Below are 25,042 nucleotides of genomic sequence, written 5' to 3'. Positions count from 1 at the left end.
ATCTATTACTGTACTGGATATCCTGCATAGGTGACTCCGTCCACTAAATTGGCACTGAACAATAATGGTCTATCAGTCATCTCACCTTTTTTTTTTTCATCATACATTCAAAAGAAAATTCTGAGTCCACTGGACTTGGAAAACTCTTCATCTTCAGAATAGTAAGGCTTTTATGGAATAAACAAGTTATTTTTCACAAAGGTATCTTTTGGTATCTGTCTTCACTCTTCCTTGTTTATTGACATAAACCACTTAAAAGAATAAATTAGGGTATTCAACGGAGGGGGAGTTTACTTTCAAAATATTATTATGAAGGGAGGACTTTTACTTATATTCCTCTATCTTACAAGCTCAGGTCTCACCCAAAGCAATCCTATGCACCTCAAAGAAAGCTCAGGAACATCTGTGACAACATACTTCTCATCCATTTGACCCATCTCCTTCCTTGATAAATATAAAATCTCTTAACCTCAGACTTAGCTCCCTTAATAAGAAGAATATAGAATCCAAATTCCATACATACTCATTGTCTAAAAAATTTTTAGTAACTTTGCACTCAGGAGATGCATGTGGTATGACGAAAACCCAACCAATTCTTTTTTGGTTGCCATAGCTAACCAGACATTCATTCATGTTTCTTAGTGTACTCTCCATACCAGTCGAGGATCACTGCTCTTCTAAAAAACAAAACAAACCAAACATGCTTTTTCCTTATCTAGGTAAAGGATAAGTGATTTATTATCACCACTCATTTTTCCAATAGTAGCAAAAGAAAGTATGATCTATGATCTGTGATCTAAGATCTCTTTCTCCCAGTCCCCTCTGGGCTTGAGAGCAACCAATTGTAAAACAAGCAATGCAATCTAAGACCATGGCATGGAGTGAGGAACACAGGCTGGCTGACAGCTAAATTAAATCTGCAGCTTCTGCTTCTTCCCTACTATGCTTTTACCTATGGCGCTAAACATTTCAAACATGGATGAGATGGGAAAGCTTGAGATAATACATTTATTAACTATTAAGAGAAAAATCACTCCCATGGGAAAAATGTCTCTTGGAGACAGCATTAGGATAGAAAAGACTGGTTCCCTTGACCACGCAGGCCCAGAGGTCAGTGAAATGGCACGGTCCTGAACTCTGAGATCTTATACTGCTGCCTTCCAATTACTCTTCTCGCTCTCAAGTAGATTTGCACATCAGTTCTTTATACAATTTTTTTTTTTATTTTTGGAGCATTTACTAGGAATTACAATAGCCCTTTTCAGAATGAATTCTCTCTCTCTTGACATGAAAAAGGTTAAATTAAGTAAATGGGGCTGATTTAGACACCTATAGCTCTCTGAACTACAGAAAGAGGGATTCTTGACCTTGATTTGTAAAATGACGTGTCTCAGTATATGAGCCTTGATGTCCTGTTTAGTTTTAGAAAGCAGGAGCCCATTAACCTGAGTACCTTTCCATCTTCACACAGAAACCCAGATAGACTTTTAATAAGAAATGTCCCAAATGTCCTTCTAAGAAAGATATGAGAATCTGTTTCTCTGTCTCTCTTTCTCTCTGTGTCTCTCTCTCACACACACACACACACACACACGTGCACACGCACACATGTAGACGCACACAGAGACCAGGGTTGTGGTTGTGGTTGTTGTTGTTGTTGTTTAGCAAGAAAATTGAACTAAAACTTAATCTATGAAGAATTTCCCTTCTTTTGAGTCTCCCTCTCAGGCTAAGACAGTCCCAGAGGCTGCACCATTCCAAGCATGGCACAGTGGAGAGGTGCTTACTGGAAGACTCTCTCCATTGTAACCCAAGGGTGGCTCCTTCAGCCGAGCCTGTTACATCCTGCCCATGTTCTCCTCCCTTCCGGGCCCCTGCCTGTTCACGAACAGCTTCCCAAAATCTACCTCTGCTCAGAGGGAGAGAATTGGAAATCTGTGGAACAGGGAGTAGAGAAAGAACGGTCTTCTTAGATTGTTTTGGAGTTATCGGCCCAAAGACGTTACTAACAAATTAAACTTAAAAATTACTGAAGTTAGAGAATTGGGTTCTAGTTTCAAAGTGATTTTCACTCTCATGGGAGTTACATGCTTCTTTATTCTTCATCTGTCCATTTTTTAAATATTTTTGTGCGATAATAGATCACTGTTTCTGTATTAATGGTTTCTAACGAATGTTATCTCAAGATGAATCCTAAAACACTACAACTTTTGTATTAAATTTCCGGATTCTCAGGGCCATGCGGTCCCAGACATTTTGTCTAGTCAGATAGAGAGCTGCATTTTTACGGAGGACAAGATATTAAAACGTAACACTACATAGCAAAGAAAGCCATTTTTAAGCAACAGGATGAAAATCAAGCTATAAAATTACTCATAATATACACATTAGTAGAAAGATATAAAATTCACCACAGCAATATACGAAAAGATGCAGGAAGTTGGAGAAATTCAGCCATATTTTTTAGAGATACGCTCTTATACATGTTAGCAGCATTCCAAGAGAAAAGAGACAACTTGGACACCCAATTATACACATTTACCCAAAGTTTTGAAACTGCAAACCCACGGAAAGGTGTTTTCTCTCACCATAAGTCTGCTATACGCTCACATACGACATGATTCTTTTGCCCCCATAAAAGGCAAGAATTCTTACTGGTATCTCCTAAAGCAAATCATTTACATAGTTTTTCCCTTCCTGAGAAATAGTCATTACTTTCCATGTTGCAGCAACTTCATACTTTTCTTACAGACATCTCTAGACCACCTTCCCTATGTACCCCCTCCAACTTAGACACAAAAGCAGATCCCAGCCTGCTTATAAATATAGGTGTGAAAAAACTCGTGAACAAACACAAAGTCAGATATGATAGGACTGCCAGACCACGTCTCTAGTGATTCAGACTGGCCAACACGGGATCACATAGACACAAGATCATCTTTAAAGTCACCTCCATTTTTTTTTTTTTTTTTAACCGTTTGGTAACATTTTAAGCTACCTTTCCATGGTAAAGCAAAACAAGAAACTCAAGTTTCTCCACTGAGGACAAGCAAGCCTGCTTGAATGTTTTAAAGGAAAATAGGCACTTCCTTTTCCTTCTGCAGATAACTCGATATTTCCCCTGCTATATTTACACAGTTCAGGTGTCTAGACAATAGCATGGTCAATATGACAGGGCAGGCCCCACTCTGGTGCCCTTCGCGCGACTCTTCCTTTTGCCGTGTGCACCCGAGTCCTATGCACTTTGTTTTGATTTTTAAGGAGCTCAGGTTGAGCACTCCAGTCTACTTTTCCAAGCATTCGCCTGCAAGCATTTTCATCCGAAACACTGAACTCACGTTCACCACCCGCGCGCACCCCCCCCCCCCAATCTGATTAGTGTCAACACAGCTGCCCTATTCTGAGGAATGTAAACTAATATTGTTGTTAGACCTCCCTCAACCTTAGGAAACTTCCTCAAAGCCTTGCAGTCTCTTCAGGAGTTTTGTTTCCGTATCCCTCTGCCCAGTGATTTAAATCCCTGAGACAAATTTGAGGAGCGATCTGAGAGGCAAACCATCAGTTCCTTACATAAAATCTTACACGCTATGATACACATTGCCATGCACACATGTATAAATATTTAATAATCCATCACCCCCAAATAATTTTGTCATTACACAGTGAAAGTCTTAAGTCAATCACCAGACAATAGGGACATGAATGAAGTCCCCTGAGGATTTAGGTGGGTCTCTGGATTGATAGAATTCAAAATGAAGATGGCTTTAAAAAAAAAAAAATCTCACCTGGATTATTTTGAAAAAGCTTCATTTGCTTTTAGGATGAAGTCTGGAGATAGAACTGAGAACTTAACTGAGTTAAGACAGTCAACTAATTTGTCTTACTGGTTTGTGAATACCCAACAGAGAAGTTATTTCCATGTATCTAGCAGAATGTGAGCTGATCTCCCAGTCTGTTCTTACAAAAAATGATTTTACAAACTCCTGAATATTGGGTTTCTTCAAATACATAATGTCACCCAGAAATTTTTCTTCTCCCTCTTCTCCTATTAATTTCATCTCCTACTTAAAGGAAAAAAAATCTTACAGTCACCACAGAAAACATTAACCAAGAAAAGGAGATTCCTATACACAATTTGCAAAAACATTACATTGGGTGACCAAGAACCACAAATATGTAAGCTTTTATTTAAAAAATAAAACTGAATAAGCATCTCTAAATGGAGGGCTAAAATCTAAAATCCTTACCTCACTAAATTGAGTCTGGGCATTGTTTTCCAGGTACAACATGTTAGCAGTAAGATTGATCAATGCCGCTGTCCTCTCTTCTGGCTCCAGGATTTTCCAACCCCCCCACCCCCTCTGAGACCCTGACAATAGGAATCTACTAAGAAGATAACAGAACTCAAGTCCCTCTCTCTCTTTCTCTCTCTGTACATAATTTTAGGTTCCCTAATATATACCCAACTATAGGCATGAGGGGGCGGGACTCTTCTCTTTACCTGTCCAATCCATCAACTTCCACCTGGAGTCCTCCACTCCAATGGAGTGAGGCCTCTCCCATCTCATTAAGTAGTTAGAATTCCTTATCACCAATCTTTAAAAGAAAAAGAAAGAAAGAAAAAAAAAAAAAAGCAGGAGAGAGACAGGTAAAACTTTCCCTTGTCTTTCATAAGAAAGTGCTCTCTCTTAAAAACAAAACAAAATCTCCCCAAACAAACCACAGACCGTACCACCACCAGGACTTAGAGAAGGCATTTCAGAAGGTTATTTTACCCTTTGCAATTGAAAAGTAAAACTTCAGGGAAAGCTTTTGGAAGGCTTTTATTTTATTTTTTTTAAACTAGATGTCAAGTTTTAAGAATGACTACATAAAGTTAGTAATTTCTAACTAATTACTAAAAACTCAAATCCATTACTAAATACTCAAATCCATGGTTATGTTTTCTCAATATAAAAATTAAAATCCACTGCATGATAGCTAAAAAGTTTTCAATTTATTCTCCACAGAGAAATGCCAGTGGTTTAACACAAAGTTATGCCAACACAAGCCATTTAGTTTTTTTCAGAACATAATCAAAGTACAATTTAAACCATTGGTCCCGTTAACTTGTAAAAACAAACAAACATCCACATTATGTACAGGAAATAGAAATCCTGGGAAAAGTGCCCATTTTTTTAAGCCCATTAAAAAAAAAAAAAGCACCACTTCTTTCTATCATTAGTTCTTAGGACTAGGAATCGATACAAGTTTATCTATTTAAATATTTTCTTTACTTATTGTTTCTTAATTAATGCTCAAAGGTAATATCTTTTACTATAAACAGTTAATAAAGTATAAATAGAATAAATCTTAAAGTATGAGAAATCAGTTAGCCTTTGCCTTAAAAATATATATACATAGATACAGAAGAACATTATTATAGAACCTGGTCCTGGTTACCATAATTTAGTGAAGATGAGAGGTACCCTGATGGTTATTGTTAGATTCACTAAAATATTCTTGTTACTGCTGAGTATTCCATGTAATTCAGTCAGAACTATGTCAAAACATGACTCCTCACCTCCACCCCCGCTTAGAAAGCTAAGTCCCTCTGTCCTGCCTCAAGGTACCACTAGCCAAGACAGCTAGAAATAAATCCTTAGATATTTTTTTCTAAAATTTAAAAGGTAAGAAGATAAGAGAATCAGAAGCCAGGCTAGGTTAGTATATAAACTTTAGAAACAGAGTTTATAAATGTATTCATGACCTTAGATTTGCCTCCTTTTTACTTCTATTTTTGCATCCATTAAAGGCATGTACATAAAGGACGATATGATTATTGGCATATTTATTTTAAAGCCTGAGTCACTGGTAGGAATGTTTTTTTGTTTTTTGTTTTTGCAAAAATTTCAATAACATCATTTGATCAAGTGTCCAAGAATATGACAATATCTTGTAACATTACAAATTTATATCAGACGTAATGTGCATTTTTTTTCTCTGAAATATTAGGAGGATGACTTCTTACTACACGTGATTAACCAAATGAGCTCTGGTACAAGGCAAAAAAATAAAAAAGGAAAAGAAATTACTTACAAAATGCAGTATAACTATTTGTATCATGTATTTAAATTCTATACCCACTGACAACTTTCAGGTCAACAGTGAAGATTATTGCTTCCTTAATCTGTGTTCTATTCCAGTGGTTCAAAAACTTGTATGACCCTGAGAATCAACCAAGGTGCTTTTTAAAAACAGATGTGTAGACCTGGTCTCAGTTGTTTTTTGTGCAGCCCATGAGGCAGTTCTGAATGTATCAGAATCTGAATGCATGGGAATCAATGCTGCAAAGTAAATGCCATTAGGACAACTGCCCAGAAAGCCAATATTGGATGATTTTGTACAATAGTGGGGTAGCATAACTTTTTGAATCCTAAATCTAGGGTTCACAGACTCAAATGTTGTTGATGTTCTATCCAAATGTAAACAAATTTCATCTTTTACAAAGTCGAAGATTCCCAGCAGGATTCAATAGACTAAAATGCCAAATTCTATTGAGCAACTCAGCCTTCAGCACAGTCAGTTCTGAGGATGATGGTCTGTGTCTAACATAGCTACTAAGATGCTGAACAAAATCTAAGACATATGAATCTTTATCTATCTATCTATCTATCATCTATCTATCTATCTATCTATCTATCTATCTGCCTGCCTGCCACTGCTATTCAGGTACTTTGGATAGCTGAGGGGATACAGCACAGGACTGGGGGTTACAGCAGTAACTAGGAAATGCAGGCTCTAATCCCAGCTCTGCCTTTATTTAGCTCTGCCCCTCTGGGGCAGGTCACTGAATCACTCTGAATTCAAGTTCCTTCTTTGTGAAGTGAGGGGCAGAGCTAAATGATTCTAAAGAGCATTACAAAGGTAAGACTCTCTGTCTAGAATCCATGGAAGCAATTTAGAGGATCCTTCCTATTTTACTTGGATATTTATATAACAATCTGCTCATCTCCAAACTGCGCAATTTAAGCCATTAAGGTGTACAGATATCAAGATGCTTAAACGACTTAAAGAAGCAGGTACAGTATTGTGGGGGAAAACTGTGTTTTATGCTTTTAGTATTCTCATGATAAAAAAAATAAGCTACTAGTTACCAATTCATTTAAATTTGAATTTAGCACAAATACTATATAAATAACAGACATTTACTTAAGCAGGAAGTTCTAGAGAAGCCACTTCCCACACACACTCTGTACTAATAATGCCTATCCTGGGATATGAAAAGTTTAGCAATGTGCATTAATTTCCCTAATGACTTAGTGATGTATGTCAGTATTGTTATCCCCATTTTGCAAATAAATAAACTCAAAAATTTTAAGTGAGTTTCCCAAATAGGAGTCAGAACAACTCTATCAAGAGCTCACAACTTTCTGTTCTCAGCCCTTTCTTCTAGATTCCTCAAAGCTTCATGGCCTCAGAAGCAGGGGTGAAAATGCCACTGTTGTAAATCTAGTGCACCGGAAAGAGTAGTCATCTAAAATGTGGGTTCAACATCTCTGACTTCCAGACATAATACTATTAACATTTTGTTGCCTATCCCCTTTAACAGTTAATCCTGCAGGAGCTCTTTATGTTTTGCAGATATTAACCCTTTATTATAAGCACTGGAAATATTTTTCTGCTGTGTGCATGTGTGTGTCTGGTCCTTCAAACTTATATATGGTTTTACAGGTTGCTTTTCTGGTGTAGAACAATCCTAATTTTTCTATAGTCAAATTTATCATTTTTCCCCTTATGATGTATTATTTTTCAAACATAGCTTGAAAGGCTTCTCCCAGCCCACCATTATGAAATTCTTTAACCATAATATCACCTTATATTATTATAGTTTTTAACATTTTTTTCACATGTGAATCTTTTAACTCTTTGGAACTTATATTGGTATGAGAAACAAATGAAGATCCACTTCCACTCAAAACAGATAATTTACCTTTATCATTTTATCATTTTTTTCTCTCTGACTTGCCATATTATCTTTAATATACCAAACATCAATAGTTCCATTTTATATCTCTATGTAAGAAAGCTAAGCAAGTGTAGAAGTCCTTGGTACACATAAAACATTTGCTTGAACTTCTTAATCCATGCTGTGTGAAGTGGGTAGGGAACACCATTGTACCTACAGCATTTTAAAAAGTAAAAAACAAAAACCCCAAAAAATGGAAGCAATTTTGTGTTCCTAGATCTATGTCTGCCTCCGATGGTTGGAGGTAGGTGTAGAGGGTAGGGAAATGCTTAGGTTTCATGAAGCCACAGATTGGAGATCTGTGTTTTAGTGGGTTCCCTCATGAAGACCTCAGTTCTACTGAATGAGAGAAAAGAGAAGTTAAAGAGGGCTTGGGTAAATTTGCCCAGGATTAGGTAGACATTTATTAAAGTAAACAAGCAGTCTGGCCTCATGCTATGCTCTCAACTACACTTTCCATATTCCACTCTGCTTGCCACATGCTGGCCCCAGCTGACCATTTCTGCCCTTCTGTTCAGTCTAGTTCCTCAGTTCTTTCTCTTTACCTGATTAATCAAAACATTTTCATATTCCTTACATGCCATCTTCATGAGGAATTCTCCAAATCCCTAGTTGAAGTTAAATCTTCTTTTATTTTATATGAATGTATATAAAAAACAGTAATAAAATGTTACCTTACAATGCCAAATTTTGTATACTTGTCTGTTTCCCCAGTGGGCTATGCACTTTGAGGTTGGAGTACATTTTTGATCGTCATATCACAGTAAATGTCTAAAAATGTGATGAATATAAGTTCTATTGAGCAGTTCATTCTGTAAGAAAGAATTAGAAGATTTTTTTTCCCTCAGGAATCTATCATGACACAGATGCCTTTTCTTGGGCATCAATGCACAGTATGTAATGAAAATAGAAAAGAGGAAAAAATGATGATTTCAATCTCAGTACAGTTACCTCAAGTTCTTAATAATTATCCATCAAAAGGAAAATTGTCAGAATAACAAAACGTGATAGTTAAAAGGGATTGGGGTTTTATAGAGCATGTGTAAAAGCTGACAAATGTGGGGACTTTCCAAGCTGCTGCAGAACAAAATCAATTATATCATTTCAATGCCAGCTACCATAAAAGATGGCCAACACAGAACACACTCAGTAGTTAACTTTCAGAGCTCGAATCCTTCCCAAGTGATTTCTCTCCCCTCCTGCTCTGGATAGGTGAGAATTAGCATTCATAGAAGCTATTGAAAGCCACTTAATTAATTCACCAAAGCAATGTTCTCTTTATTCTAAGGCTAAGTTCCAAAGCAAGATACAAGATGATATCCATCTTAGGGTCACTAGCTAGACTGAAAAATGAGTCTTATAAGGCATACAAAGGGAGCCGAATTCCTCCTAAATCTTACAGATGTACTCAGGCTATCATTTTTTATCTTTGTAAACTGTCAAGTAGAAGGTAAAATGGGGACAGGATTTAGATTCTCTCTCTCTTTGTACTTTTAATGGAGCAGGCACTCTTCAAAGTATTATATATATGTTTCAAAGTATTATATATATGTATCAAATTTGTTTAATTCTCATACAAAATTATCATTTAGGTACTGTTACTGTAGCTATCTTGCAGATGAAGATGAAGACACCTAAATGCAGACAAATACTAAATGATGAAATCAAGAGTAGAACCTCTGTATTTTGGCCCTCTAATCCACACAAGAAGATTGTGTCTGCTCAAGAAGATTATGTCTTCATACCTCCTCCCACCCCAATATTTATCCCTCCTTCAATGCCATGCTCATAGCTCCTTCACCAGACACCTCACTCCATGATTATAAAAATAACGGTATTGTTAACCACTTCTCCAAATTTAGATAGTGCCTTCCTTTGGAAGGACTCCAAAGCAGTCCAGGTAAAGAGATACACAAATGCATGCAGATAAGATCCTCTCCTAGCACTGCCTTTAATATGCATTTAAATTTTTAGATTACAAAAATTGTGATACTTAGAGGCAAAAGGTGAAAAAAAAATTGCATACCATCTATAAGCAAACTTCTCAAAGAGAATTACTGTTAAGTTTCCACGATCTTCCTCCTCTGTTTATGTATGTATTCTGTAGCCAAAGGTAGGATCAAATATATAGATATAGATATAGATACAGGTATAGATATAGATATAGGTATAGTTTTAAAATTATATATATATAGATATGTTTAGTTTTCATACTATTATGAGCGTTTTCCCATGTTAAGTATTTCTACCACTAAAAGTACTGGGTCAGAGGTTATGAACTTAAGTCTCTGGACAGGCATAGAATCAAGTTGTTTTCCAAAAGGGTTGCATTTATAGGAGGATAAGAACCACAATATTGAAGATTATCTTTCCCAATTTTACAAATAAAAAGAACTATTTCCTTATTTTAACATGAATCCCCCAGATTATGAACAAGATTAAATATATTTTAATATGTTTAATTAGCTCTTTGCATTTCTTCTTTAAATGATGTGTTAATGTCCTTTGTTTTCCCTTCCAATCACTACCCCACTGGAGTAGTGTTTTCCATATTAATAAGATATCACCCATTTTTGTCACCTTTTCCAAGTTTCTTTGCTTTTTTAGTATTATATATATTGAAATAAGAATTCTTATCACTTTATTACATAAAAATTACTTCTATGTCATTTATCCCAGAATCTAGAGGTAAACACTTAAAATTTTGGTAGATTCTCTTCCAGAGATATATACTACTCTATACTGTGATAGTATACATTAAAGATATATTTGTTATGTATGTATATGGGTCTGTGTAAATATCTGCATATGCCTCTTTTCAAAAATTAACCTTTTAATATGACTGTATACTCAACTCTTTACATGTATTTTTTTAAACACTGTTTTTAAATTGCTACATATTGTTATTGAATTAATTTAGCCACTTCATACTAATTGGGCATTCATTTGCTTCTATTTCTCTTTAACACTATAAATTTAAAGCAAAAAGCACATTATTAGGAGTTGAATTATTCAATTAAAAGACATTCAATGTTTTAAGGGCCAAAAGATACTACTATAATGATTTCTGGATATTATACCTGTTTATCATTAGACTAACAATGTAAAACAGAGCTTACCTTACCACGATATCTTTAGCAGCTACTATTACTTAAAATATTTTTCATAGTTTAGAGTAAAAATGCACAAACAAAATTAACGTCCTTCCATTGCTATTATACATTATTCATTAAAATGAACATATTCATTTCCATCCCCATTGATCGCTCTGCTTTGGGAAATGCAAGTCTTCAAATCAAACTAAGTTGTATTTGAATACTGATGTGTTTACTTAGATTTTTTGAACCTTCATCGATAAAATCAAAATACCATGCCAAATTATAACATTTAACTTCCTAACCAATCCCATGGCAGTAATTAGCTTATAGTAAGTTCTGAATAGATTTTACTACTTTTTCATCCTCTTACTTATTCATATCTGTAGTTCTGGACATGGCTACTAGATACCTTTTATAAATTCTTATTTCCATAAATACTGGATTTTTTAGTGTTTCACTAACTTTCATCCTTCTCCTGCCATAGCCTCCAAATGGCTGCTGCCGGAGGAAGTGGTCTGCGCCAACTGTCAGTTTGGAATAGTGGAAAGAGTTCTGGTATCACCAGCAGAAAACTGTGATTTAGGTCTCACCTCTGAGTCTCCTTTTTTTTTTTTTTTTGAATGGATAGATCATGAACAAATATTAATTCAAGCTAATTGTACAACACATCCCCTTTCATTCTGGTTCCACGCTGAGATATATTTCAATACAATACTAGCTTTTAAATAATTTTCCCTACCTAAAACCACAGAAAGGCGATCTATCTTGTCTTTAAGAATCGTGCATGAAGAGTATTCTCCCAAGAGTCACGGATTTTGGCTTAAGCTCTGGCTCTGAGGGTAAATTTATATATTATACAAAACAAGACAGTTCCCTGTCCATTTTGCAGTTTTCCAATCTGTTCATTGGATTTAATTTTCCTATATATTTGGCAGCCTATATTATTACAACTCTAGTCACCTTGAAGTTTGTGTTTGCCTATGTAACCATAATCTGGATTTTACTACTGCTGAAGACAGACACCTTCCCTATCAACTTTATATCTCACATCTTTTCCTTGTGGTATTTCCTTCCTAAAAAGCTTGTGAGGCAGTTAATATTATAGACCAGTTAATTTCTATGACGTTTTCATCCCTAGAGATTTTATGCTTCTTTTAGTTCCTCTATTTTTTGCTCCTCAGCAAGAATATTAGGTTGGGTGGCAGGGGAAGGGGGTGGGGCTGTCTCAGTCTCCTTGGAGGCCATACTTGAGGCAACTCAGCTTTCTTTCTTATGTAAATTATCTCCACCCTTTCCAGGAAAAAAAAAAAAAAAAACCCTAGGCAAAATAAAAAGAAGGTGCATTAACTTTGGCATTCTGGATGAACTCCAGGGAAAAATCACATTTTGCCTATTTTAATTCAGACTTTCAGAGAATTCCAATGTCCTTTTAGGGTTTCAACTCAGTGGTCTGCACTCATTATTAGTTACAGGATATGTGTTCAGAGGATGGAGAAGTCACTGGTTTGTTGCTTTGGGAAAACATCAGTGATCCCATCTGTGAATATCCTTCTGCAGTATGTACACCATCTTTGCTTTAGGGCCTGTGATGAATGGATCAAGCCATTCCTGAAGCCCTGTTTTCCACTCATCCTCTCTGTTACACTATTCACATGAGCACTGTGTCCACATCCTAAGTATAAAAAAATAGTGTATGTATAGGTGACTTAAATACATTTTTAAAGTTCTACTATATTAACCTTACAAATTGCTACATGACCTTAAAGCCTCTCTGTTTCTCAGTCCCTCAGAACTACAATAAAGTGTTTGTCAATTCCCATGGGATTTCTAAAGTCCTTTCTTGGCCTGACATTCTCAGATTCTCCATAGGTGTCTAAGGGACACTAATTACTCTCTTACTGTGCAACTATTTGGATAATGTCTGCTTGGGCAGAAAACAACTCTTTACCACAAAATAAAACAAGGAACACCACTTTAAAAAAAGAAGTCAGAATGATCAAAAGAAGGAAAAAAAAAAAAGACTGAAGCCCTAGCTGGACCCAAGATCACTATCCCTGCCTGTCACTTCCAGCAGAGAGGTGGAGGCTATTAAAGTCTGACAAGCCATCATGTTTCTCTGAAATGGCAAAGCAGTATGTCCTGGCCACTCTCCTAGGCAGCAATGCTACCAGGCTGCTGTAATCTTCACTCTATGACAACAGGCAAAAGTACCTGTCTCTGAAAACCATTTTCATTCATTCTAAGTATAGGATATTGGAGGCCTTGATCCAAAAATAATAGTAGGGAAGACATAAAAATAAAAATAATAGGGGTGCGTGATTGGCTTGGTTGGTTGAGTGTTGGACTCTTGATTTCAGCTTGGTCATAATCTCAGGATTGTGAGATTGAGCCCTGTGTGGGGCTCCATGCTGGGCATGGAGCCTGCTTAAGATTCTCTCTCTCCACCCCCCTCTAAAAAATTTAAATAAATGAAAATAATAAAAGTAAAAATGATAAAGTTGAAAATTGTTCCTGATATTATTGTTGTCCCAGGCACACTGAGTACAGAAGAAGGTAAAGCACTCACAATATCAGAAGGCAGTACCTAGCCAAGAAGGCCTGGAGGTGAACTCTGGGGATTTATGACCAAATTGGAAAACCAAATCCAACTTGAAGAGTACCTGAAAATGTTGTGGTAAGAACCGCATGATAAATTCTGGCTTTCAAATAGTCTATATTTCTACCTATCATAGTGTCGAGTACTTTTATTGAATAGTCTTATTCATGGGCTAAGAAGGATGGAATAGTTTGAAGCTATACTGTAAGAGTATTGGGTATTAGCATTCTTTGAAGCTTAAGAGCATATAGATTTTATATTTCATAATTTTGCAGCTCTGTGCCCCTTGGTTCTTTTATTCTCTCCAACAGGCAAACTCAAATGTGTTCTTCAACACCCATATACCTTGTTTCCTCTATTTTATTCAACACTTGAGTGTCTGCTGTGTACACAGCATTGTGTTTGCATCTATGAATCACGTTGTCTAGGCAGCCAGTTACTTTCAGCTCTAAATTACCCAGTCCTAGCAATATTGCGTGATTGTAGATCTCATCTCATTACTTTTTGGTTCTATTTTCATGAATCTCACACTAAACAATGAGCTTGGGGACAAGTATGATGCCCAGTTTAGTTCTGTAATCCCTGTAGCTTGGAGAGTGTACATAATAGGCATTCAAATTCTATTTCTTGGATGACCATTCTGGTGATACCTAAGATATACCTGTGAAGCAGTCCTTATTACCTCCAAATCTCAGATAAGGAAACCAGGTAGCAGAGGGGTTAAATGTTATATTCAAGTTCACACATATGCTTTGCTTAAGGCTGCATGTGCTCCTGCACCACACAGGTTGCCCAGTCAGAAAAGAGCCTGCCCTCTCACAATGCATGCCCCAACAAGGGGGAGGAATCTGGTCTCTGAGCAAATCAATTTGTTTGCATGCTCCACAGGAAAGAGGAGAGGTCCTGTTGTCACAAATGACTCCCAAAGATACTTTCCTACTTAACAGCTTTTCCCCCTTATTGTTTATCTCCTGAGCTTCCTACTGTCACAGACACAATAAACTGAGTTGCAGCTTCCCAAGCCTGATTCACAAGTCGATTAAAAAGTGGTGCAACCAAGTAGGTGTGCCCCTTGTGACCCAGGTGGTTGAGCCAGATCTTCTGGCCTCCCTAGGCCACTGGTTTGATTTTGTGAGAAAACATTACTTGCATTGATCATTACCTAGACAACTCTGCAACACTTGTTACAGAAAGATTGAAAAAAAAAAAAAAAAAAGACTCAGGAAGAGTGCTGCATCTAAAAAAATATAGGTAATTTCCAGCAAAGACAGGAATTTATTTTAGGATTAAAATAGATGTTGCTTGAAAGTAAAGAGAAACTAAGGATTAACAGCTCTTAATAACAATGCAGAAATCCTTTCTTCAGATGGAAACCAGTACAGTTCAAATTATTGTGTTCAAATCACAGAAAAACATGTGGTGGGGTGCCTGGTTGGCTCAGTTGGTTGAGCATCTGCCTCTGGCTCAGGTCATGCTCTCCGGGTTCTGGGGTGGAGACCAGCCCCGGACTCCCTGCTCAGTGGGGCACCTGCTTCTCCCTCTCCCTCTGCTCTACCCCCTGCTCATGCTCTGTCTCACTCTCTCAAATAAATAAAATCTTAAAAAAAAAAAAAAGGGAGAGACATGTGGCAATGTCAGGTTCCATTATAAATAATCTGAACACACACACACACACACACACAAGCTACAGAGCAGTCACAACAAAATAAAAATAAAGGTGAGGAATTATTTGTAATTCAGGTGCCAAATGAATGAAATAGGTATACTACCCCCATTTTAATGAACTCCTTATGCTCTCTTCTTTTAAGTATTCTTTTTTATTCACTGGGTTTTGTAATTTGGATAGATTCTCTTCAGGGTAAAATGTTTGAGCTACAGTACTGAAAGGCTGAGTTGATGACAGTATGTGTTGTGTCCTAAACCTGTAAGATTATGACCAAACCCGGACTCTGATGCTTCAGTCTGAGCATCGCTTTAAAAGATACATTCAGCATCATTTCTCCCAATTAATTCCCCAAATGGTCCACATTCTTTCAGTTTTTATTTAGCAACCATAGTGAATTCTTTAGTCATGGTCAACAGCTTGAAGTCTGTGTAGATAGACTAAAACTCATGCGTGGTCCTCAATCATCAGACCACCTCTCCTTTGTTTCCACTGTTACTCTAGAAGGAAATGGGTCAAAAATGCTTGTTGGTTCACTTACTGGGAAAATTGTCAAATTTGAGTTTTACCTCCTCCTCCTTCCTAACTGGGCAATATAAACAGAATAATAAAAGTCAGGGTTAATTTTAATAAACATTAGTTGATTTCATTTTATCCTGATTAAGTCATAAATGTTAGTGCTAGAAGGGATATTAGAGACCCTCCATGGTCTTAAAATAAGATTCAAAGAGAAGAATATGAGTCAGTATCTGTCCTCAGATAGAAGAGACATCTCTGAAAATACACACAAACACACAACCAAACAACCACAAAAAACAATAAAGTCAGGATTAAATATATATAAAATAGATGCTAAATAAAACAAATGCTAAGTGTTAAGTTCCAATAACAATTATATGGAAACAAGAGAGAAGGAACGATTAGTTCCCTGTGAAGAAATAGGGAGTTTAGTCTTACAGTTGGGCAGGATTTGGAAGGAAGACAAGAGAAATCAAATATTCCTAAAACCACAGCATGGGACAAAAGACAAAGACATGGAATTCTGTATTCAGAATAATAAAATGGAGTTAGGTGAGCATGGGGGGGACTTGGAAGATGGAAGGTGGAGTAGGAAATATTTGTTGGGATAAGACTGTGGTGGGCTTGAATTATTTCTGTCTTTCTTATGCTTAAGGTAACTAAACCATCTGGCTTGTGGTTTAAGAGTTAGCTTCCCTGGAAATAAAGGTATGGGCTAGATCATCTCTTATTCCGTATGACTCTATTTTTCTAACTCCTTGGGTTAAAAATCAGAAATTTTCACGTGAATTGAAAAAATATCAAAAAGATTCTAGAATTAGAGGGAACTGTCTTCTGCCATTGCCATCACCAAAGATTAACATCAACTGGTCTCCTCTTTCTCACCCTCTCCAGAGAAGTGTGCCTGCCAAGTCCACCCAACTGTCACAACAGCGTTTGCCCTCTGACCTTCAGCAAACAATGCAGAGAATGGCTTTTTAAACTGCTAGATGCTACACACTTGTTTCTTTAAAGACAGACCTGCGAGGCTAATTAGAGAGTTCAATGTTCCGTCCATCTGGGGCTAACATTTACACTCAGAACTGTAAAGCAAAACCAGTGCTCCTAATAGATCCCTAGCCTTGGAGGACTCTAACCTAGCAGGGACTAGCCTCGGTTTTCATGATTATTTAGGGATTCAACCACAAGGACCCATTTTTTTTTCCATCACACTCTTCTATATAAGTCTATGAGTCTCCATAGTTAGCAATCAATTAGGCATTTGCTCATAAATTCTTTTCACATTATTTCCTAGAACTATAAGTGGGCATACCCATAATGAGTGCCACTTTCTCTCATGCCTCAGCAAGAAGAGCAGGGAAGGGAGAAAGCTCTCTGCCATTTTATCTGGGAGGGAAATGCAGTATTCCAAAGATAAGGGATGAAAGAGAATGCTTGGCTTACAGTGATGATGATATGAGCAGTACTAAGCACTGGTAAAAACAGAACTAAAAACCCTGACTTGATTAAGACTCTAGAAATCATATAACCAAACCTTTTTCATTTTAGAGGCTGACAATATAAAACCCCCAAATGGAACTTAAGTGTCCCAATACTTGGCAACAAGTTTGTGAACATGAAATTGTCTCATCATTCTCAGTTTTACATTTCTATTTGAAAGAATTACATTATACACTGTTTTTAACTAAGAGAAATACACACACACACACACACACACACAAAGAGAAATGCATGTTTATGTATGCCACCAGGGTTTATATTCTAAGGGTACTAGAATTGCATCTTATGTACCCATTTGGCTGCCTCAAGTTCTGCTTTGTTTTTTTTTTATTTTTATTTTTTAAGATTTTATATATTTATTCCTGAGAGACCCAGAGAAAGAGGCAGAGACCTAGGCAGAGGGAGAAGCAGGTTCCCTGTGGGGAGCCCAATGTGGGACTTGATCCCAGGACTCTGGGATCAGGAACTGAGCTGAAGGCAAATGCTTGACCACTGAGCCACCCAGGCATCCCTCAAGTTCTGCTTTGAAATCAGTTAAGTTTTGGTCACTAGGACAGTTTTTCTAATAAATACATTAAGCTATTAGTAAATATTAATCTCTGTTTCCCTCTGGTAACACATTTTTTTTTTTCAGATTTAAGTTTAGGCCATTTAAAAGGTAAAAGAAATATGTGAATTAAATGAGAAAGGAAAAGTTACATAACAGTAGAAACTGAGGACAAAATGTGTCAGACAAGTAGAGAAGTGGAAGAAGTGCCCGAGTATATTGGTTGTCACCTCACAAAAGCTTGGAAGCAAAGTGCGTACTCAAGTAGACAAAACTAAACGGAGAGAAGGAGACAAACAAAAGTGACATTAGGATCTAGGTAATTGTGCAGAAGGTAGTCTCTACTCTTCTCTGAAAGGAAAGTAGAATCTAGCAGGAAGAGCAGCATCCTCTGGGTTTGGGATGAAAAAAAAAAAAGAAGGAAAAAGAAAGAAATAAGACTGATTTGGGGGAGAGTGAATTTGGAGTCATAAAAACTTTACCTACATATTAAGCTAAATCAAGTGGATTCAGTTCATGGCTAATGACTTATTTATACATAGTTGTTAACTCTTTCCTCTCTGTAGAAAGATTTATACTCAAAACGATCAATTAAGGAAATGATGTTTTGAGGTTATATTTAATGATGGTATTTACTGATTTTGTACAGCACTTCATCATAGCAGACTAATGCTCTGGATCTGATGCTATACCTAAAAGCACTTTGAACTCGGATTAGAGAGCAATGGCTCCAAGTCAAAAGGTGTGCAGGGTAGAGAACCAGGGTAGAGTCCTGGTTCTGGTACTTGCCAAGTCTGTGGGCTCGGTGAAAACTGAAAATTCTGTTTCCATACTTATTACACGAGGACATCACTAGTACGTTACCTTACTTACAAGGTACCTGTGAGGATTGTCAAATAAGAAAAAGTGTTGGGACAGTTGGCTCAGTTGGCCCAGTCAGTGAGCACGCAATTCTTGACCTCGGGGTTGTGAGTTTGAGCCCCAAATCGCGTATAGAGACTACTTAAAAAAAAAAGAAAAAAAAAAGAAAAAAAAGAAAAGAAAGAAAAAGAAAGTGTTTACAATCTATAAAGTGGAAGGGAAAAATAGAGGATATTAGAATTACCAAAATTACCAATAGAGGTATTAAGATTCTCAAAACAGTGATACATGTAATATCTGTGTGTTCTAATCATATTACTTCCCCAAACACACACAGATACAAACTCACAATCTCTTTTACATTTTATCTTTAACTATCTCGACTTGAGAACCATCAGCTCACGAAAGAATTCAGTCACAGTGAAAGATGGCTGTGGAGCACTATTAAATATACATAGTTCTTTTTTATCCTCTGCCAAGTATGAAATTTGTTTTAAAGGAAATAGTTTTTGTTAAAAGAAAGCAAATTTGTCTTTAGACAAACCATAAAATGTGAAACAGCCATGAATTGAGGGGTTTTTTTTTTTTTTTGCATATCCAGTGAAATTTTTTTTGATGTTTAGGGAACGCAGACTGGATGAATCTGTGTCTTCTTTCCCTCCCAAGGTTATGCCACTTACTTACATATTACAATTAGGGAGCAAAATGCCAGACTGCTTGCGTGTGGTGAGATCTGATGACCCTGAAGATCTCTCCTAACCATAAGATTTCTATGAGTAACAAACAAATAAAAATGTGGGGAGCCCACAACAGAGTTGATCCAGCAAGAAAAATGGAGAGGGTGTTCAACAGTACTTTTAATGCCACTTAGTATTTATCTTTGGTTGTTCAATGTCTAGAAAATGATTCTAGTCTCTGTTAAGTAGGGAACAAATTTACATACAAAAACTCACAGCAGCCAGTATTGTTCTCTAACTCTGCTAGGAACTGGCTTCTGAATTTTGAGTCATGGTCTGCTAAAGGAAACAATTTTGGCTTGGCAACTCACACTCTTTGTCTGAATTAACAAGATGTGTACAAAATTAATGAAGGCATACTCAGATCTCTAACTGAGCCCATCAACCTTATTAAACACAGCTTCGCTTCACAATGGTTTCTTGGAGCCATAATGGCCTGAAGCTGTCTGAAAGATTTACTGTCTAAGGACTTTGACCTAAAATAAGATTTACAAGGGAAATTTTTGAGGAGTAATATAAATGCAAGCATGAGAATTACTCAAAGGGAGTGAGTCTGACATGATCAGAAGGGATTTTAAAAAACACAGTAAATGCCTTAGTTGGTACAGTAGAAGTTTCTTTTTTCAGATTCAAACATTGTAGGGGAAAGTGCACACAGAACATTGCATCAAGATCAAGATAACTTTTAGAGAGATTGCTTCATATCCTGGTGGCTTAACTTCCCAGAGAAAAGAAGGAAAAAAAAATCTTCACCACTGGTCTTCCTTAGGAAATCTTTTCATTGATTTATGGATTGTAGAGTAGGCCACCAAGTAAAAGGAGAGACCCCATTCTCTCTTTACATTGAGAGTCCTTGATGTTTGAGGATACAGCTGCCTTCAGATGCTCAGATAAAAGACACTAAGTGCAAAGTAGTAGTATTATCTACTTATTACCCCACTTATCTGCTTATTTCTTCCTTGAAGTCCTACTTCTGTCTGCAATATCAATCACTTCTCCGGCAGCTTGTCTCACTACAAAGGGAGGATTTGATCCCCTGCTTAGCTCTCCAGAAGCAGCAGACTCGTGCAAGACTAATTCATTACACCACCAAGGCTGCAGGACAAGATTATGTGGGGGGTGGGCGTGCTATGTTCTTAGAGCACAAGTCTTGGAAATGCTGCAGAAATTCAATCTACCTTTCCATCAAACATGGTAGTCTAGGCACCTAACTTGGCATTGAGTAAACACCAAAACACATTAGAAGAATCTTGATAATTTCTCCGAATAAGAATATGCTGTGGTTAGGCAAAATGATAATGTGAGAGCAACTATTTCACATTATCCAAGACAAATTGACGGTCTCAAGTTGGTATATATAGATTGGGGAAATAGAGTTTCCCCAAGAGATAGTATACAGGCACTTTACTTTTCTTTCCCTCCCTCCCTCCCTCCCTCCCTCCCTCCCTCCCTTCCTTCCCTCCCTTTCCCTTCCTTTTCTTTTTCTTTTCTTTTCTTTTCTTTTCTTTTCTTTTTTTCTTTTCTTTTCTTTTCTTTTCTTTCTCTTTCCTTCCTTTTTAAGGAGAAGCAGACTCCCCATGGGGAGCCCGATGCGGGACTCGATTCCAGGACCCCAGGATCATGACCCTGAACCAAAGGCAGACGTTCAACCACCAAGCCACCTGGGCAACCCCAGCACTTATTTTTCTAAAGAGTGCATCACAGTATAATGCAAACAATCAGGACGTGTAGATGCTAGGCTGGTTTCTTCATCAACTGGCTATGTAATCTAGGGTTTGCCATTTTACTTCTCTGAGCTTCATTTCCTTTACTGAATAGATGATCTCTAAAACTTGTTCCAGCACCAACGTTCTAAAAGAGTGCATACTGTGTTAAGTTATAAAGAAAAACAAGTTGGCTTGCCATTCCATTCAGAATAGGCGTCCTGCTTGGGAAGTGATACATAAAAATTTGGCCAGGGATAAGAAGCAAATTAGCAGACTGTGCAGAGCTCCTAGCTGACTTGAACTCCTAGATTCATTATAAAGGTTCATTTAACTGTCTTCATTAGCTGCTCTTAGTACATAAAAGGAGTGTTTCCAAATACTTACAATTAGCCATGTAAACAAAGGACAATTTATCACTTCACAGTGCTCAGCAAACAAAGTTTCTGATACACTATCACATCCTACTGAGGATAATATCCCCACTAACACTGTTAGGTTGGGCATACAAATATTAAACAGGGTCTTATACGGCAAAAAGTTTCAAATACACTCTAATAAGTGAATCAATTGATGATTTTGCTGAATGTTGGTGAGAACTGACCCTACTGATCAACATTAGCAGACATTGCCCAGACATTTTCTGTTTTAGTTGAATGAGAGCCAAGATCTCACTCTCCGATAACCAAGCAATCAACCAAACAATCCTTTATTCAGTCCCAAGTGGTGCTGATACCATTGAGTATGCCCAAATACTCAACTCAGAAAGTCTAAAAAAAGAATCTGTAGTAAAAAGAAGGCAATCTTGAGTAATTCAAGAAAGTAAGGGTTTCTTCAAGGTCAATCAGGTGATCAATGCTGAAAATATCTTTCACGGTTAGCTTTTTATAAATATGACCTGCAAGTAGGGTGTGAAGCAATGTTAAAGAATATGCATCTTTGGGATCCCTGGGTGGCGCAGCGGTTTGGCGCCTGCCTTTGGGCCAGGGCGCGATCCTGGATACCCGGGTTAGAATCCCACGTCGGGCTCCTGTTGCATGGAGCCTGCTTCTCCCTCTGCCTGTGTCTCTGCCTCTCTCTCTCTCTCTCCCTGTGTGCCTATCATGAATAAATTAAAAAAAAAAAAAAAGAAGAATATGCATCTTTGAGATCCTATTCTTTAACTTGGAACTCCAGAACAAGAGTCATATTTTCAATTGTTTAACATATAGAATGTTATGGGTGCCTTTTATTTGGACATACATACTAACCTGTTCACTAATGAAGTCAAATTGCTTTTAATAACATTTAATTACAGCAAAAATCCAAAGAGTTAATGTACTTCTAATGGCATGAGATATATATTACATGTAGTTGTGAAGATCAAGAGTGATAATGGACATGAAATAACTTTTTTAAACTGCAGAAGGTTATTCAAACATAAGCTATTTTATTTATTTGTTTGCTTTTGATGAATAGGTATCATTTTCTAAATCCTTACTGCAATTAGCTTTGATTCATTCAAACGAAAACCTCTGACATAGAACATGATTTATACAGAAGTGACTGATTAATTTCAAGAGAAAACTTGCAACATTAAACATTTTGTCCTGCCTAACAATCTTTAGAGATTTGGTTTAGCCTCCTCAAATTTGCATAAACTCAGAGAAAAATGTTCTTCAAAGAAAAAAGAACAGCCTTCTAGGCACGATACTTTTTGATAATTCCCCAAATGCCCAAACTTCTGTTCCTTGATTCTATTACAAATTGTTTAATAGATGTCAAAGAAGCATTTTAAATTAATATTTACATATTCTAGATGAACAAAAGAAGCAATAGATGGCATATAGAAATGATAAAAAAAAATCCAATGAGGACGGACAAGAAATTTTTGGAGGGATTGTGTCTACTTTTCAAAACTTAGATCAAGACAATAGCAGAGTAGAATGATTATGTGGTGTCCATTAGGTTCTGTGCGGCACTCAGAAGACTCACATTGTGTTACTTCCTTAGGGAGCTAAGAAATTGGTTAAAGAGATGAGCCAACTGGACCTTCAAACCATTCAACAAACATTTGCTGAGCACTTGATTAGGCCAGGCTTTCTAATATGTTTTACAGAAAAGAAAGTAATGATTCCTGTTTTCATGGCGCTTCAAGCTTCAAGAACAATCTGTCATAATTTATAAATCAGTTTGTGACTCATTATTGGAATAAAATTAATGGTGACAAATTTTCAGCCTTTAAAAAAAACAAAAACCAAAACTGTATTTAGCACTGCCAAATTTAGTGTATAAAGTGAGGGATCCAATTGGATAAGACAGTTCTAACTGAGAAAAAAAGAGTAGTTTTGAAACAAGGACATATATTTTCTTATATACCTGATAAGCTGTCATTGAAGGTGAGTGACAAGGAGAAGGTCAAGCATGGAACTGCCCATGCTGCCCAAGATGGCCACTGTGAAGCATAGCATGTTTGGATGTCTAAACGGGTACAGTCATTTTAAAAACTTTCTCTTTTGATACATCCCTAACATGGAATATAAATCATCTATATCATGATTATACATAAATCATCTGTTGTCAGAAAACAACAACAGTAGGGAGCAAGCATTGGTTCAGCACTTCTTAAGACTAGGGTATGATTCTTAGTGCTTTAATTTACATGATTTTTATTTATGATTTTATATTCATATTGGCCTATTAGGGAGGTGTTATTATAATTCACATTTTACAAATGAGGGAAGATGCACAGGGTGGTGAGATAACTTGTTGTAAGTCACATAACTGGTTAAGTAGTAGATATGGGCTATGGGCTTTAAACAAGTTTTCTGCAGCTACATTAACTTGCTTTTGTGTTGAACATGGCATGATGCTTCTCTGGCCATCTCTGCACACTTGCTTGTACTTTTCATCAATGTCACTGATTAGGAAGGGGTGTGTGTGTGTGTGTGCGTGTTTGTGTGCATGCTTGTTTTTTAGGCCTGTATTTTATCCATTACCTGCACTTGAATCTATAAGAACTCTCACTATGACATCCATACACCACTGCCAAATACATTTTCAGTACATGGTCTTGTGACAGTCTAAAGTTGAGTCAACTGTATGGCAAGTCAACCCTCATTGTGCAGTCGGTACTATTGTATCATAGCAAGTTTTGATGCATATGCTAAATTCAAGATTTGGTGTCAGAATTTTTTGTTTATGATAAAAATGAAAATAATTGCTTGATTGTAGTGCTTTGAATTTAATATATATACATATATATATATATTTGCTATTGGTCTTTCCAGATTTGGAACAATTTGATGAACAATTATCTAGAAATTGTAAAGAAAGTTTAAAAAATAATCTGCAACCACTTATAATCTTTGTGACTCAAGATTTTTTTTAAAAAGAAAAAGAATTACATTATAAAAATAACACCGCTAACAAAACAAACAAAAAAAGGCTGGATCTTAAAGGTGATAAATCATAATTTCTTTTTTTTTAAAGATTTTATTTATTTATTCATGAGATCCAAACAGAGAAGGAGAGGGAGAGGGAGAGAGAGAGAGAGAGAGGCAGAGACACAGGCAGAGGGAGAAGCAGGCTCCATGCAGGGAGCCCGACATGGGACTTGATCCTGGGTCTCCAGGATCGTGCTCTGGGCTGAAGATGGCACTAAGCCGCTGAGCCACCCAGGCTGCCCTAAATCATAATTTTTATTAAAACCACCCCTTAAATTGTGTTTATTTAAAACAACTCATTGTGTTCCATGATTGGCCTAATAAAAAGTTAATATTAAAAAAATATTGAGCAATGCTATTGTGATTTCTTTCTATTTACTATCTC

At 36.8% G+C, this 25,042-nt stretch overlaps 1 protein-coding gene across 10 annotated transcripts in view; it reads right to left on the bottom strand.

Moving 5' to 3' along the window:
* Window positions 1-25,042, bottom strand: part of TP63 (tumor protein p63) — a 218,115-nt gene that overhangs the window by 97,027 nt on the left and 96,046 nt on the right. The window contains exons 1-2 of one of the 10 annotated variants that reach the window (XM_077880072.1): window positions 4,248-4,405; window positions 3,786-3,840 (exon numbers count right to left, since the gene is read on the bottom strand). The exons of 7 other annotated variants lie outside the window; for them this stretch is intronic. Coding sequence is in view for 1 of the 3 variants with exons in the window: in XM_077880071.1 (XP_077736197.1) it covers window positions 4,248-4,289 (42 nt within the window). In the remaining 2 variants the exon portion in view is untranslated. Of the gene's footprint in view, window positions 1-3,785; window positions 3,841-4,247; window positions 4,420-25,042 lie in introns of those variants that run through there. 2 more of the 10 variants (XM_077880073.1, XM_077880071.1) reach the window with 2 other exon arrangements.

The sequence above is a fragment of the Canis aureus genome, chromosome 31 (genome assembly GCF_053574225.1).
Source record: "Canis aureus isolate CA01 chromosome 31, VMU_Caureus_v.1.0, whole genome shotgun sequence".
Lineage (NCBI taxonomy): Eukaryota > Metazoa > Chordata > Mammalia > Carnivora > Canidae > Canis > Canis aureus.
This window is presented reverse-complemented; position numbering and strand designations above follow the sequence as displayed.